Raw genomic sequence first — 16,105 nt, forward strand, 5'->3', positions numbered from 1 at the left:
TGGATCTCTCGATAATAGTGGCTAGGAACAAACCTCTTTCTCATCAATGACTTCAATTCCTCCCAAGTGCTGATTGGTCTTCCCCCACTCCTACATTGTGAAGTAATCACTTGATCCCACCATGAAATTGCATAGTCACTGAACTCCAAAACTGCTAACTTTACCTTTTTCTCCTCCGAGTAGTTATAACACTCGAAGATCATTTCAACCTTCCTTTCCCACTCCAGGTTTGCCTCTGGATCACTCCTTCCTTTGAATGAAGGAACTGTCATTTTTATATTTCCCAATTTTCCATCCAACTCCTCCCCGCGATCATTCTGACCCCGTCTGTCGAACCTATCGCCTCTATTCCTCATCCTTCCCATCTCAACACCGTGAAATTCATCTTCACCCATGTCACTCCCATATCCATACTCCTCTCGCCTTTCCCTCCTAGGCTTCCATCTATCCGATCCTCTGGCATTGGATATATCCACTCGACACCCCCGACTAAGATTTGCTACCGATGTATCTAATCTATTCATCCAAGCCTCCTGCTTCTCCAACCTATCTCTCACATCTCCAAACGTCCTCTCAAACCTTTGCACTAAATCCTCCGATGCATTGCTATTATTACTTTGTCGGCTTGAGTTTGATTCTACCCTTTCTGACATCCTAACACTAAAGATTTTATTTTACTGCCTCACCAAAAGTTACTGGGAAACACACACAAGGGCTTTTACCCTCTATTAAGCTCACCTCTCTGTCTTTAACCAGTCAGTTCTTTCAATAATTGCTTCTAAGAATAATCAATGAACTCAATCAATCAATTTGTGTAGAATTCCCCAAATCGGATGTGACGCAATAATTGTAACAAAGGACTCAAAGAAAACTTTTAAAACTTGATTTAAATTGAAGGAATGGAATGATTCAATGTGTCCAAGTAATTTAGAAACGATAATGAATAATAAAAGTTAGTATTTGACGGATCAATAATATTTAACAAGTTTTTTTTTAAGTGTACGGATGAACAGTACCGTACGGATGAACAGTAATTTTTTTTTTTAAGATCCGAAAATCACTAACAAAACCAACAAAGAAAATGAAAACTGATTTGGGCAAAAATTGAGCCCAAAAACGAAATTTGAAGATTTTTGATGAAATTTTTGGATCAAAGTTTAAGAAAACCTTTTGGACACAAGAACACAAGGAATTGAAAAAAATTAGAAAACAAAGGATATAACCTGATTAAATTGGAGTCAAAGCTCTGATACCAATTGATGCGAATCCCGTAGCAATGGAAACTACGAAACTCACAACGAGATTGATGTGGAACCCAAGAACGCCAATACTAACCCGATTTTGGATCTTGAACCCCAAGAATTGAACCAAGAAACCCTAGATTAGTGAAGAACCTAAAACCCCTTGATTACAATTAAAAGAACCCACAATCCGATTGATTAGAACGCCACAAGAAGTTGAATATTGATAAGTTCCAGGATTGTTCAAGAAGAGCAATAAATTGAAAGAAGAAATTTCTCTCTCTATAATATTAATTCAAAAGTCAAAAGTTCAAAAGTTGTTACAATGAAAAGTAATCTCATATTTATACTAATGAATAAAAACGTCCAAAACCATCAAATTATGGTAATAATTTGATTTCATAAGAATTCTATCGAAACTAGGAAATTCGGCCAAAAATAGAAAATTCGCCAATTTTTTTTGGCTTGTGCGGCCGCATGGTGTAAATCCATGCGGTCGCATGGTTCATCAAGAAAGGCAATTTTATTTTCGGTATGCATGTGTGCAGCCGCATGTGGTTTTGCCTGTGCGGCCGCATGGTGTTGTATTTAGCCTCCGCTTTCATCGCTTGATAACAAATTGATCCAAGTTGATTCGGCCTTCGACCCGAACATGAAAGTTGTTCCATTTTGAGTCACAAACATGGTTCCATCAATGGTTTCTTGAACGAGCAATCCCATCGCTTATTTCACTTGCTTTTCCCTTGATCGCGTCATTGGTCCGTCATCGACTATCAACGGGTCTCGTCTCGCACTTGCCTTTGTCGGGCTCGACTCCTAGATCATATCAAAGGGGCTAATCTGGATCTTCTCCATCCCTTCTGCCTTGTTCAAACTTTGATCTCCCAGAAGAACTCTCTGGCAATTCTTCTATCGATTCACCTGTACCAGTCTCCTCACTGTCTTCGAGAACATTTTGATTGACCACCTCGAGTAGTTTAGGCGCCTTAGGACATGGCACTCCCTATTGTTGCCTCATCATTCGTCCATAATTTCGTTGAAAACGCCTTTGTTGGGTTTTAGTCATCTCGTTGAAGGGTATCACCCTTCCTGCATTATACTGGAACGAATGTCATACATTTGGTTGGCGGGGTTGCGGCCTGAATGTTCTTCCATTATTTATTGACCTGAACTGCCTCTCAAGAGGCGGTCCCCTATAGAATAATGTACCTCGCCCTCTACCAGGCTGAGAGTTTGGAAAAAAACTAGGGCGATGGTGATGCTGTCATATCCCTGGTTTCTCTGTATTTGCACTCATTTCTCTTTTACATCTTACACACAGGACGTCTTCATCCTTTTTAGGCTCCTTCCCTTTGATACATTCAAAGACACTGGGGTGTGGCCCAGGGTCCTCTTCTCCGTCGTCTATAACCAACTTGAATTTTGGCAACTTGTTTTTGAAACCAATCGTCACCATGTTCACCCCAAATGGCCGTGGAAAAGGATTTTCATCCACTGCCATCTTCTTCTTATCCTCGAACGTAATTCGTCCTGATTCAATGGCGTCCTGTAACACATGGCGAAAAACTAAACAGTTGTTAGTCAAATGCGACCATGCATTATGCCACTTATAATATTTTTTACCCTTGATTTGTTTAGGGCTTGGCAATTTATGTTTATCGCTCAGCTTTATCTGCTTATCCTTATATATTTTATCAAATATAAGGTCAGCTTTGGTTACATCGAACGAGAACGTTCTAGCTTTTTTGTTTTCATCTTTTATAAGTTCATCCTTACCCGACAATCTAGGCTTAGCCATTATAGGACAAGTATGCACATCTCATTTGATTAATTCGGCCAAACACATTTTGGTTTGATCCTAATACTCGTCATTAATGGTATGAACATCAAAATTTGGGTCTCTATAATAAGTTCCCTTGCTAGAATTTTTCATTTGCTCTTCTTCTCTTATTAATCGTTCATACCTAATCACGTTTGCACTCAATTGGAAAAGATCAGGAAATTTCCTGTCTTGAAATTTCTTTTTCAAATCAAAGCTTAGACAACTTTGAGCGATTTTGACAAACTCCTTTTCGGGCAAAGGTACAAAACATTTACTTCTTGCTATCTTGAACCTTTGAAGGAAACCTTCTGCCCATTCATTTAGCATTTGACGTAGATTCGCCAAATAGGCCAAAGTTACTTCAAACTCGGTCTTATAAAATTGAGTAAGGAACAATTGCTCCAATTGTTGCCATGTTTGAACAGAGTTCGCTGGCAAATTGATGAACCAAGAGAAAACTACTCTTGTTAATGAACTAGGGAACAACTTCATTTTATGGTAGTCGGTTACTTCACAACTTTGCAGTGTGAATCGCCCTATGTGTTCTAGAGTAGACACCTCTCCTAAATCGGTAAATAATGAGAATTCTGGCACTCTATACCCTCTAGGCCATGGATATGCTTGTCTACCCAATCAGGGTATGGCTTTGTGTAAGTCGGCCGAATGACAGGACGTACCCCAAAAGTCATTTGATCCTGTACTATTTTAATAATTTGATTTCTCAACATGACGTTGAGGTCATATGAAATTCCTACAGGTTGGTTGATCGGTTGATTTGCCTGAGGCCTGATGTTTGGTCCTTGGCTGGCAACAAAGTTGCCATGATTTGAGCCATTGTTACCATTAGCCTGAATATTTATTCCATCATTGACACGTGGGGTATTCTGTCCATTATTTAGGACATTGTCTCTTATATTTAGGTTACCCCCAAGTTAGATGTACCACTACCACTATTCTGATTTGGCATTACACCATCCCCCTGGTTTGAAGTAGGTGTACCAAAAGGTGGTTCTATTCCCTGATTTGGACTTAGGACTGGGGAATTATGTCCCACGATTATCCTAGTTTGAAAGTGATTTGCAATAGGCACAACTGGCTGACAAATTTGGCCCACTAACTTATTCATTATTTCATTTAATGTATTTAGTTGTTTGGCCATGTTGTTATAATGTGCATTCCCATTTTGGGTAAATCTTTCCATATTATGAACATTTCGTAGATTTACCTATTCAACGACATCCTGTGTGAGTTCTCCAAGCAATGCAAGCATGGTTCGAGGACACAACTCTGTCATTGGTTCGTAACGACTATGACTGCTCTAACTCTGTCCCTCTGTTGGTGCAGAGCTTTGCTGCTCCTCATATCGCTCGATCACAGACAGGACTCCTCCATGACTTGCTTCTTCCTTATCAGATTTGTGAGGCATATTGTTTCACCTTTTGTATCTTCAACACCAAACACCAATGTCCCACTGGGCGTGCAAAATTGTTTCGCATGAGTAGTCGCTAACAATTAAAAAAGGGATCAGACGATTGTGTAAGGAACAGACCTCTTGAGACGAAGTCTCAAAAATGGGTGTTTTATTGGCGATGATTTACAATTGGAAATAAACAGAATACCTCCAAGGGGCACAAGCACATGAGTAATAAAAGAAGTGTTTAAATCTAAGCTAAGAAATTAAAATTACATATTCTCTGTTTGAGAGTGTTTGATTCGGGGTCCTTTTTCTTTATGTTTTTTCTTCCTTTTATATTCCCTTGATAATTTCTTCACGACAAACCGCTTGGAAACTGCTTGATTGCTGTATAACTACCCACTTTATTTTTTGGTGGCTAACTTGTCGTGGAACTATCGTCTCTAACTGTTGCCATTACTCTTTGTCGTTCGACCGCCTTCAACTGGGCTCCTTGAATCGTGGAATGTGATAAGATCACTCAATAACTACTTCAATAACTGCTATTCTAGATAACCATAATATTTTATGCTTACTAAGATCCTGGGCGATTCGAAGGTTTGGGCGAGAACGGGGTCATCGCTCTGGGCGACCGTAAGGTACTCCATTCGCTCAGATTCTGGGCGTCTTGCAAATTTGGGCAATGATGTTACCGTGTTCATGGGCTTCCACCGCATTCATCAATAATCCTGTTTGGACCTTTATCTTGGATTCCCCAATTGGGCTTCACTCTTTGGGCTATTTGATTTTGGCTGCACTTTTAGTGTGTCAACAATTCCACATGGATAACTATCTGAATGTCAGTGGTTAATCTCTAACATTCGGTAGTGGGATTGGTCCTTTGACTTGAGGTCGTCATAGTACCTTATATGAGGACATTCATGCTTTGACGCTGTTGGATATTACTCTGCCAAAGGCCACTATACGGCATCTTTCGGGTATGTAAAGAATCGCATGAAAGTTGTGAATGACAAATAGAGGATTCGTTACTCTTAGATAGTAAGGGATTATGATCTGCATTTCATTCAATTAAGTCGATGACAAAATCCTTGGTCAATGTGTACTAATAAGTTGAAAGGAGTTTTCGACTTATATTGACTTAATAGTGAGTGAAAGATATGATAAATAATCGAGATTGACACACTTCCATATCTCATAATTGATCGGATCATATTTACAAATGGATTATAATTTCACGGTAAACGAACGAGTTTGTTTTTGTCATACCACGTGACATTTCCCGTCACATGTATTGTACTGACACATTATTAGATGTTAATCCGAGACGACGTGTGTGAATTGGTGATAAATTAAAAATGTGTTTTAATTTATCAATTTTGATTATATCAAAATAATATTTTCACGTCGTTAAATATCTTGATAGGAAACCTGATGAGTCGCACACAAAAGAGAATTGAAATATTACAATTTGTCAATTAATTAATTTAACAGTCGTTAGATAAATTAATTAATTTGGTTGATTATTTATAGGTCCGAATTAATTAACTGAATTAGTTAGTTCACGGATCGAATTTAATTAAAGGGATTAATTAAATATTAGATCGGGTCAGGCCAAGCCCGTTTAGACTTGTATAAATACATAGCTAGGTTTTCTATTCGTAGAGAATTCATTACTCTTGCTAGCACAAGAAGCAAACCATAATCCTACAATCTTGTTCTCTATGTGGATCACTGTTGAAGGCTGGACAATTGAACAATTGTGGATGACAGATCAAAGTTGCAGGAACAAAAGAATGGCAAAAGGTTTGCAGAATTTTTCAAAGGTACATCTTTTATCACAATTTCTATCTAAATACAAAGATGATTCCTGGTGAGAATTTAAATTTGTTTTAATTTTTCGCTGCGCATGTTAAGTAGATTCCCAACTAGGGATGGCAATGGGCCAAACCAAGCCGGCTCAACCCCTTAACCCACGAGCTCGGCTCGAGCTCGAGCTCGTGAGCTCACGAATCGAGCCAAGCCCACGAGACGCTCGCGAGCTCGTGAATTTTTTTTTTTTTTTTTTTGGTAAATTTGCACATTTTAGACCTTTTTTTAAAAAAAAATCATATTTTATGAAAATGGCTCATGGGCCGTGTGCCCACAAGCTCGACGAGCCGAGCCTGCTCGGCTCGTGGGATTGATCCCTTGCTCGGTTCGCTCGAGCTACTCATGAGCCAAATTTTGATGAGCCAAACCGACGAGCCACTCGGCCCATTTGACATCCCTATTCCCAACAGTTGAGAGTTACATAGCAGAAAGTGGTGAATGAAGAAGGAAGAATCATGCTTGATTATTGAGATGTTGAAATTGCATCCAAATCAATTTTATTAATTTTGCAGGTCAAGCATGTTTGAAGGAAGTAATGGTTCTTGAAAGAGTTGCTGCATTTTACCCTTGTTCTCCATTTTTTTTCCTTTTTGTTAATATGTATTCCTAATTAATGAATCGGTGGTGATGGGTTGTAGGGTTGATTTGTGTGTAGATTGTTTGGAGGCAATGGTGATGAAGCGAGTGGTGGTGGTGCTGTGGGATCGTGAGATGACATCGGAATCATTTTGATAGTGTAATTGTAACCAATAGAATATATAAATTGTGATCAATCAATAATAGGAATAGATTCTTGATCCTCATAGAGGAAAAAGATGACAATGTATTTACGATAACAAGTCATGGTCATAAAAGAACAGGTCGTGTGAGCTAGAGATGTCAACAAGTCGAATCGAAACATGAGGCTTAGGCTCGACTCGAGTAAAATGGGGCAAACTTTTTTCGGGCCTAAGCCGAGCCGAGCCGAGCAGAGGTTTTGCTCGGCTAAAAAAATCTAAGCTCGGGTCTCACCAAGCCAAACCAAGTAGAGCATGCTCGATTTTTTTTATTTTTTTTTTAAATTCTTGATAATTCTAACTTTTTTTAAAAAAAAATTAAAATTTGTGCAATTTTTATGAATTATAAATTAAATAATGTTACAACCCTCATCATTTTTTCAGGTTTGGAACCAGCTGCAATCAACGTAGGTGAAGTTAAAATTGATATGAAACTTAGAAATTTAACTCATATTTATAGCAAAAAAATATAACCATTTTAACTATATTTGAAATTCATATTTGAAATTTAATTTTCAAATTTCATCTACTCTTCCGCCATAATTGTTGCCTACTTAAGGTAGGGAACAATGTTTCTAGTCTCTCGTTTTAAATTTTTTTTAAGATAACGTTGTTTGCTGTCATTTTTTTATATTTTATTATTTTTTTTAAAAGCTCGAGCTGAAATGTGTCATGACACAGGCTGGTCTGGGTTGCTGGGCTCGAGCCAATGCCTTGAAATGGGGCTTAACCTGAGCTTCGGTTCGGTTCCTTCGAACCACGAGCCGGGTCAAGCCATGGGCCACCCAAGCAGACGATCCAAATACATTGAGGGCATTACAGGTCATAGATAGGCACAGTTAACACATGCCTGATCATAAACAGTCACAAATAACATAGATATGGTCACAAATTGTAGCAGTTAGTATAGATCTGGTTACAAACAGTCACTATCACACACAAACAACACATCTAATAAACACATTCATGCAAATATTTTATAAAATATACTCTTGTTAAAAATTTATGACCTGACCATAGAAATCCTCATATTAAGAACTTTTGAAATATGGACCCATGTTAACAGATTCATAATAACACAGGTATGGTTACATATAATCACAGTTAACACAGATATGATCACAAATAAGCACATCTAACTAGTGTTCTAAAAAGCTTGCCTCAAAGCTCGAGTAAGACACCTCACTTCATGCCTAGACTTTTTTTTCCCAATTCCTAAATGGCTAAATTTTTTCCTTCATCTCTTTCATCTTCCATAGATGCGCTTTATTAGTTTTTTATAATTTTTTTAAAAGTCTTTTATTTGACTTTAACTTAGAACTTGTTTGATTCACATTTTTTACAAAATACGTTTTTCATTCTTTTCTTTTCAACCATATATTTTTCAATAAAATAATATTACACGCAAACTTAAAATTTTTCTTTATTTTTAACTACACATTATTCAACAATCTACTATTCAAAAAATGATTAATCTATTTGTACCCGAACGTTTACACACCCAATACATTGGGGGTGGGGCCCGCGCACAATAAATGCGTGGGACCCGCCCCCCATGTGAGGGGTACATGTAGCAAATCCCATTCAAAAATGCATTCTTAACATTTAATGTGGCTCAAACAAGCTATTATTATTATTATTATTATTAAAAAACTTTTCACTTGACTTTTATTTTAAGTTTTGAAAAAGATTTTGACCATGTTTGAGCTCTATTCTTTGGAAAAATACATTTTTAAAAAGTGTTTTGACATCATTTTACCTACACATTTTTCAATAAAATAATATTATAGTCAAATTCAAAATTTTTTCTTATTTTTTATCAACACGTTTCTCATCAATACACTCTTCAAGAATACATTCTCATGAAAAGAATGGGGCTTAAACAAGGGCTTTATCTATACAAAAATTAAAAATGACTATCTAAATAGTTAAATAAGATTTAAGTTTTGATGTTATCTGCATTATGTAACTACGGTTCTTGTTACTCATTTTATTACAAATTCCAAAAATATGTATGAAGTTCCGATAAATCTACTAAGTAGAACTTGCTTAGTTGAAAATTGAAACTATAAAAATATTCTACTTTTGGCTTTTCGAAAACTTGAAAATTGTATAATTGACAAATGGTATGTGTTATTAAGTAAATATTGTATTTTATAATTTTAGATATTTAGTATGAATTATTTTAATTATTGAATAATTAAAATAATATTATAATAAGAAATTGCTTTTTTACATCTGCTTGAAACTTCAACTTGACATCTAGCGATACTTTACACTTTTTAGAACACTACATCCAACATATTCTTGGTCACAAACAGTAAGAGATAACATGGATTTGGCCTGTTAACACAAATCTAGTCACAGCACAGAAAACACATCCAGTAGTTTGCATTCATGCAGACATTTTATAAAAAACAAAGTACAAACTCTTAATAAAAACTCGTGACTTTTATATCACAAGATGAATTCACAATATATGATCCACATAAATTCTTCAGATCTATGTAACCAAAAATTAGGTGGTATGAAAGGATAATTATGAGATTTTGAAATATGGATATTCAGATTCAACAGATTGTCATATTCCAACAATTCCACTTGAATGGATTTCAAAAATCAATGATGCGATTTTGACTTAATTAGTGGAAACTTAGCTACTGACGAAGCAGAATCATCCATTTATGGTTAATTTGAATGATAAAGTGTTGGAGATTCTGCATGAAAGTGGCGAATCGTATTTATTGAGAGAGATTGAAAGGGCAAAATACATGTTAGGTGAGAGAATTAGCTATAAAAAAGGGAATAAATCTATATTTTAGGATGATGATTAATTATCCTTATTTAAGTTGTAAAATATATATTAAAAGTATGTTTATTAAAATTTTAACACCTGATTTGAAATTTTTCATAAGTCTGGTAAACGTGAAATTGTATTTTTAATGCGTTGTGGTTACTTATTTCTCCCTTAGCCAACGGCCTCGAAGCAGTCGTCCATTGGATTAACCGCCAAATGAAGCCGCCAAATGTTGACAGTGACGTTCGGATGGATGGCGAGAACGACAATGCTATAGCCTACGCTGCTTGTGCAAATCATCACCATTTTCAAATACAACCTCGTCTTCCAAATTTGAATCGATTTAATTAATCTGTCCGTACTCGTCTCGCGGAACAACCACCGCTCACTTGTTAAAATGTGAGTGTGAATTCAACTGCAATTTAGATTTTGATCCCCTTTTTTTTCTTTTTTTTTTATTTGATGGTATTTTATTGCTGACTTTTTTTGTTTTGATAGTAAAAGATGGGGAAGAAGAAAGTGATGTTGCCCGCGAGTGAGGTTGACTTGTCCACAGTGAAATATCAGTATGAGAAAATTGAAGGTTCATTTGCTCTCTTTCTGTTTTTGGGGGCAAATTTATTTGAATTTTTTGCAGTTTATTATTAGTTGAATATAATTTATGGATTGTATTGATGATTTTGCAATTGCAGCGCCACATTTGACTGGATTCAGGCTCAAGTTGTTTGTAAAGTTACTTGAAGCACCGTTGGTTGGCTCTTTGATAATATCTAACTTGAAGAAGGAGAATAAAATGGTTGAGGTTGGATATTTTATTAAATACACAAATTCTAAAAAAAAAAGAAAGAAAGAAAGAAAGAGAGTATCAATCCATTTCGCTTGCTGCAATCGATACACATGAGTGCTTAGCTTGATGTTTGTGATTGACAGATATTGAAGAATACTGTGATACCAGAGTCTCCCATGTTTAAACCTGAGTTTCCTCCTCAAGGTTTATTCTCCCACTATTGGTAGTTTCTTAATTTTTATATTCTTATTTATTTGAAAGTTTTTATAAAAGCTAAGTTTATATGATGAAACAAATTGTATAACTGTGGGATTTTTGTTGAATCTACATATTTTATGTTTGACAGGCTGGATCTGACTTATTTTCTTGTTTGCCGCATAATTTTGGTTACTGGTTTCTAGAATATTTTGGAACTATAGTGATGAGCCACTGGTTATTGCCAAGTGATTGAAAGTTATAAACATTTTTTGACTTATGACACATGGACTATCTCTACCTATCAAAAGCCAGTGAAATATAATAATGTGGGTATTGGCTCTCAGCTCTTGAATTTTTCAAATGAAGTTGGTCAGTTATTGAGGTTGTAGATGCTAATTTGAGAATAAGAATGTAGCAAGAACTTGAATGAGGTTTGAATGTGTCACTGAAATTGCACTCATTGTTTATGCCCTCCGTACACCATTGATCAAAGTTGAGTGAATTTGAATTCAGAACCAGAGACTGGCGTTGTTCTGTTGGAAGAAGGTGGAAATCCTATAGAGAGAGTTGAACTTGCCTTGAAGTGCCTTCCAGATTATGACCCTGCTAACAATTGGAATTCCGATACTTATGCATCTTTCCGCTATTGGAAGATTCGTGATTATGCATATGCTTACAGATCTAAGCTCACCACCCCATCTATAGTGAGTAATTTTGATGCTTGGTTTTCGACCTCTTTCTAATTATTGTTTATTCAGATTACTTGTATCACGTAGGTCGCAGAGCGCTTCATCTCAGCAATTGAAGTTTTCAACAATAAGATGCCCCCGGCACCACTGCTGATTTCTTACGACCCTGAGCATATAAGAAAGCAAGCTGCGGTTTCCACACAAAGGTTTGAAGAAGGTAACAGTTATGTGTATTTGGTATCTGATGTTTCGCCTATGACCTTGATACATCATATCCCATTGTTCTCTATATTGAATCACCTTGTCTTAAAGCTTAAGTTGTTAGAAATGAACACATTTGTTTTTTTAATCACAATTTTCACAAATGGGTGGCGGCAAGACTTTGACATAGGACCTTTGCATACTCAAATACCACAGTGAACCACCTCATATAAAAGACAAGCTGTAAGGGAAATAAATTTATTTAATATAGTCTTCAACCTGTACTTACACATGTTTATTGGGCTGCTGTTAACTCAAGATCCAATCTTACTGTCTGACTGAACTGTGCAGGAAAACCATTATCAATCTTGGATGGGATTTTTGTGGCAATTAAGGATGATATCGATTGCTATCCTCATCCCTCAAATGGTACTTATTTCAATGTTCATTTATAAATCATGATTATAAGCGTTCATCTGAGAAGAATAAATAAACGATTTAACTTATAAATAGATTAAAATGAGTAGTAAAAAAGTTTATAGTAATTGTGGATCCATTGAAACGCGTGATTGTAAATAAGGTTGACCATTTACAAATGATTTATAAGTCTCGCCAAATGGAGGCTAAGCAATCATTGAAATTAAGTGAGTCTTTATGATGAACAGGTGGAACAACCTTCTTTCACAAGATTCGCTCTGTTGAGGAAGATGCAGTTTCTGTGTCAAGATTACGTAGTTGTGGTGTGATCTTAGCTGGAAAGGCAAATATGCATGAATTGGGACTAGGAACGACAGGAAATAATCCAAATTATGGGTATGTTATGCATAGCAACTAGCATAAAAATTGTCATGCTGTTGAGATTATCTATGTTCTAAAGCTTCACTAGTGATAAATCAGTAACAATTAAAATGGTGTAAGGGCCTGATCAACGCTATTTCAGGCTCACGACAGGTACTTCCATCCAAGATAGATCATCCAAGTTAGCTAGTTGTTGAGAAAATGCATAGCTGTAGTATGGAGTCTTTAAATCTCACTATACTAGTTGTTTATATGAGTTCATACTGATTGTGGATCTTTCTAATTAATTTCTAGTTTGAATATATGAAGCTGTATAACAGCAATCCCATACATAATGTTTTATCTTCTTTCTGATAGCATCCTTACTGCAGAGTAGTAAAGGAAAAGAAAGAAGAAAGAAGAGAGAACCGGAGAGTTAGAAAGAAAATTTAGGGAGAAGTTCCATATCACCCCTTACACAAATCAAGTTCTCACTTATTAGAAAACAGCAGTCATAGTTATATGAACAAGAATGGAAATTGCCAATAACTGTTACAAGAAAATTGTAAACACTGTATACTTTCCTAACTTGTAATTCTTATTAAGAAACTAAAATAATATCATCTTTCTAAAGTAATGTCTAAAATAAGTACATTGGAATTGTAATCTTCACCATTAGAAAGAAAAATACATCAATAGGAATGAAATCTCCATAAATTAATTGTTATACGTGTTTTGTATTTTACTTGTTAACCCCATGTCATATATGCTAACCTATTGTCATTTGGATTGCTAATTTTCATTTAGCAGAGACTTGACCACATTTTTTTTTTTTTTTTTTTGCCACCCACCTTCTCACCTTCTTACTCACCCCTTTCACTCTTCTAATAGTCTTATTTACCACCCCCAGTACTAATAATCAAAGGACATGAAAATTATGCTTATCTCATCCCTGAGTTTCTCCAGAAACGTAGTCTCACTCTCCCGCAAAATGTCATTCAAAAGTTTATGGTTATATTGTTTCTCTTCATGGTTAAAAAGACAAACTGCTAAAGCTTGTATCCCTCTATTAGAGTTTCTTGATATTTGGAGGCTGCACATGTATATCACTTATTTGTTTTTGTGAAGTTATGATAACTTTCTCTATCTCAGTGTGAGCACAAGTCTTAGTAAGTACTCAAGTTGCAACTTGTTCTTGCAGATGCTATGTGTTTGTCATATAATAGTATGTTTGCATTTTCGAAACCATTTCATGCAAGAAAACTTGTACATGTTTTTCTCCTTTTTCAGTTCCTTGCGGCAGATCTTTGGTAGAACATCTAAGTATCAGAGACATATATTCTGGCACTTCACTTTTTGAGTCTTCTGAACGCTGTTTTTCAGATCTCTATGTGACTCAGGGACTGTAGAGATTATTGGAGCTATAACATCTACTGTTGAGGATGCAATCCTTGTGTAAGTAATTGTGCCTGCTATATTCTCATACATACAGTCTGATACGTTCACCTGCATGTATCCTCTGTTGAATAGAATATCAAATAGAAAGTAGACCATATTTCGAACTTACTCTGTTTATCATAAAAGTTCAGAAGATGAGTTTACTCTCTGTAGGTGCTACATCATAACACTAATAGATGTGCTTCTTCACGCTTTTTATTTTGCAGGTTGTATTTTTCATTTTTAAGAGGATAAGGAAATAAGAAACTTGAAGGAAAAAAAGAGATTTCCAAGAATTTTTCCATGTTTATCTTGAACTTTTAATTTTTGAAGTCAAAAACTTAAATTCGGAAAATGTCTTTCTGTACATTAGAATTCATGCTAATATTTTCCTCCAATTTATTGGTTCACCTGTTTTTCCTTTAAAACAAAAAACTTTTAAGTAAGAGATAACTGATAGCATCACTTTATTTTTACCAGTCTATCTCCCCAGTGTACCCAAGCAAATGATTTTTCAAGTGGTTTCCCTGTCTATAAGAATTATTTCTCTGGCCTTATTGCAATGAATGGACAAAAATGGCTCTATTAGTGGGAATCTAGTTACAATCTGATATTTGAGAGCCACAAGTCTCCAGTCTTATGTATCTGGAAGAAAGTTACTAGGAATCCAATTCTCCAAGGCACCTATAAGCATTCGTTGAAAACATACAGTTGGCAACCGCTTATGTGTTAGTCATCCATACAATTGCTACTTAATTAGTGGAAATCCTCCAGTTTCTTGACCAAAATGATTGTAACTTCTCCACACAGCGTTCAAAGTTGGATGTGGGCTCACAATTGGATGGTTAATTTCTTTGAGACAAATTGATGATCAACTGGCTATTTGTCCAGATGGCAGTTTTATTTGGTCAGGTGTGGACTGCAGGTCGCACTTTAACATAACATACCAAGTGCAATATCAGATTAGAAATTTGGAAATCTTTCATTCTTGTATGTTTCTGCATAACATTCAATCATCTCAGTCTCTATTGTTGCACAGCTTTTCTCCTTCAACTATCAATTTTACTAGGTTTGTTTATTCAAAATGATGAATGCTTTGTTGAACCCAGTTATTATTTACTGGGAAGCTGGGGTTTCCTAAATAATTATGACTACTTTTCAGGTATGCAGCAATTTTGGGATCCTCAATTGATGATACAACCGCTTTGAAACCAGTAATCACCTGACTTCGTTATTTTTGCTCCCTTTTCAGATTTCTGAATTTATAGCTCTAGTATATGATAGTTAGCTATTTCAAGTCCTGTTAAGACTGAAATGCATTGTCAAGATGATTCAGATAGGAACTCCGTGGTAAAAAATTATTGATCACTTCAGAAAGTCGCAAAAAATATAGGAAGTTTACCTCTTTATTCTTCTGCAGTCACTCCCTTGTCTGCCCGATTTATCTTCACATGACAGTTCAAGTACTCTGGAATCAATTCGATTAGGGAGGTACACAGAGGTGACCACAATACCCTCTTTGGTAAAGATAAAATCTTTATTAATGTGCGACTCCAGAATATCACTTCATGAGCAAGTGATTTTTCTCCTGCAGTGGTTTAATGATGTATTCTCAACTGATATCTCTGAGAAGTGTGAGGATGTTCTCAATCATTTATCAGAAACATATGGGTGCAAAGTATGTCAACTGCCCTAATTTCGAATATTCATGCTTGTCAAATCTAAGAAATGTTTCTTTTTTACGATTATAAGAATGAATGGAACAATTGTCGGATTAAGATAATATGAGTGCCTGCTTTAAGCTCCTTTCCAATTTCTGTAAAAGACAGTGGAGATTGTTATACCAGAGCTTCGTGAGATGCGCACGGCTCACCTAGTTTCAATTGGTTCTGAACCGCTATCTGGACTGAATCCTGAAGTTGAAGATGGGTAAGATCATTTTACCTTTGGGATTTATCAGTATGCAAGACAGCTTTAAGAATGCATGCTCAGAAAATTCAATATTGATGAGTAGTTTTTTTTTTTTTTTGATGAATAATCTAGCTTTGATTATTTGAATTTCATTTTCTTTTCTTTATTTTTTATGTAGAAATGCAG

General features: G+C 35.8%; 1 protein-coding gene across 1 annotated transcript; it reads left to right on the plus strand.

Moving 5' to 3' along the window:
- Window positions 1-10,045: 10,045 nt before the first annotated feature.
- Window positions 10,046-16,003, plus strand: LOC111386934 (fatty acid amide hydrolase-like). The gene is made up of 17 exons (XM_023011436.1): window positions 10,046-10,318; window positions 10,418-10,502; window positions 10,612-10,721; window positions 10,850-10,910; window positions 11,418-11,608; window positions 11,681-11,810; window positions 12,146-12,223; window positions 12,460-12,628; window positions 12,672-12,690; window positions 12,950-13,006; window positions 13,463-13,603; window positions 13,773-13,796; window positions 13,941-14,026; window positions 15,171-15,222; window positions 15,429-15,509; window positions 15,603-15,686; window positions 15,834-16,003. The coding sequence occupies exons 2-17, from the start codon at window positions 10,424-10,426 to the stop codon at window positions 15,939-15,941; spliced, it is 1,470 nt and encodes a 489-aa protein (XP_022867204.1). The 5' UTR covers window positions 10,046-10,318; window positions 10,418-10,423; the 3' UTR covers window positions 15,942-16,003.
- Window positions 16,004-16,105: the final 102 nt, after the last annotated feature.

Source organism: Olea europaea, unplaced genomic scaffold (genome assembly GCF_002742605.1).
Source record: "Olea europaea var. sylvestris unplaced genomic scaffold, O_europaea_v1 scaffold3799, whole genome shotgun sequence".
In the NCBI taxonomy this organism is placed as follows: Eukaryota; Viridiplantae; Streptophyta; class Magnoliopsida; order Lamiales; family Oleaceae; genus Olea; species Olea europaea.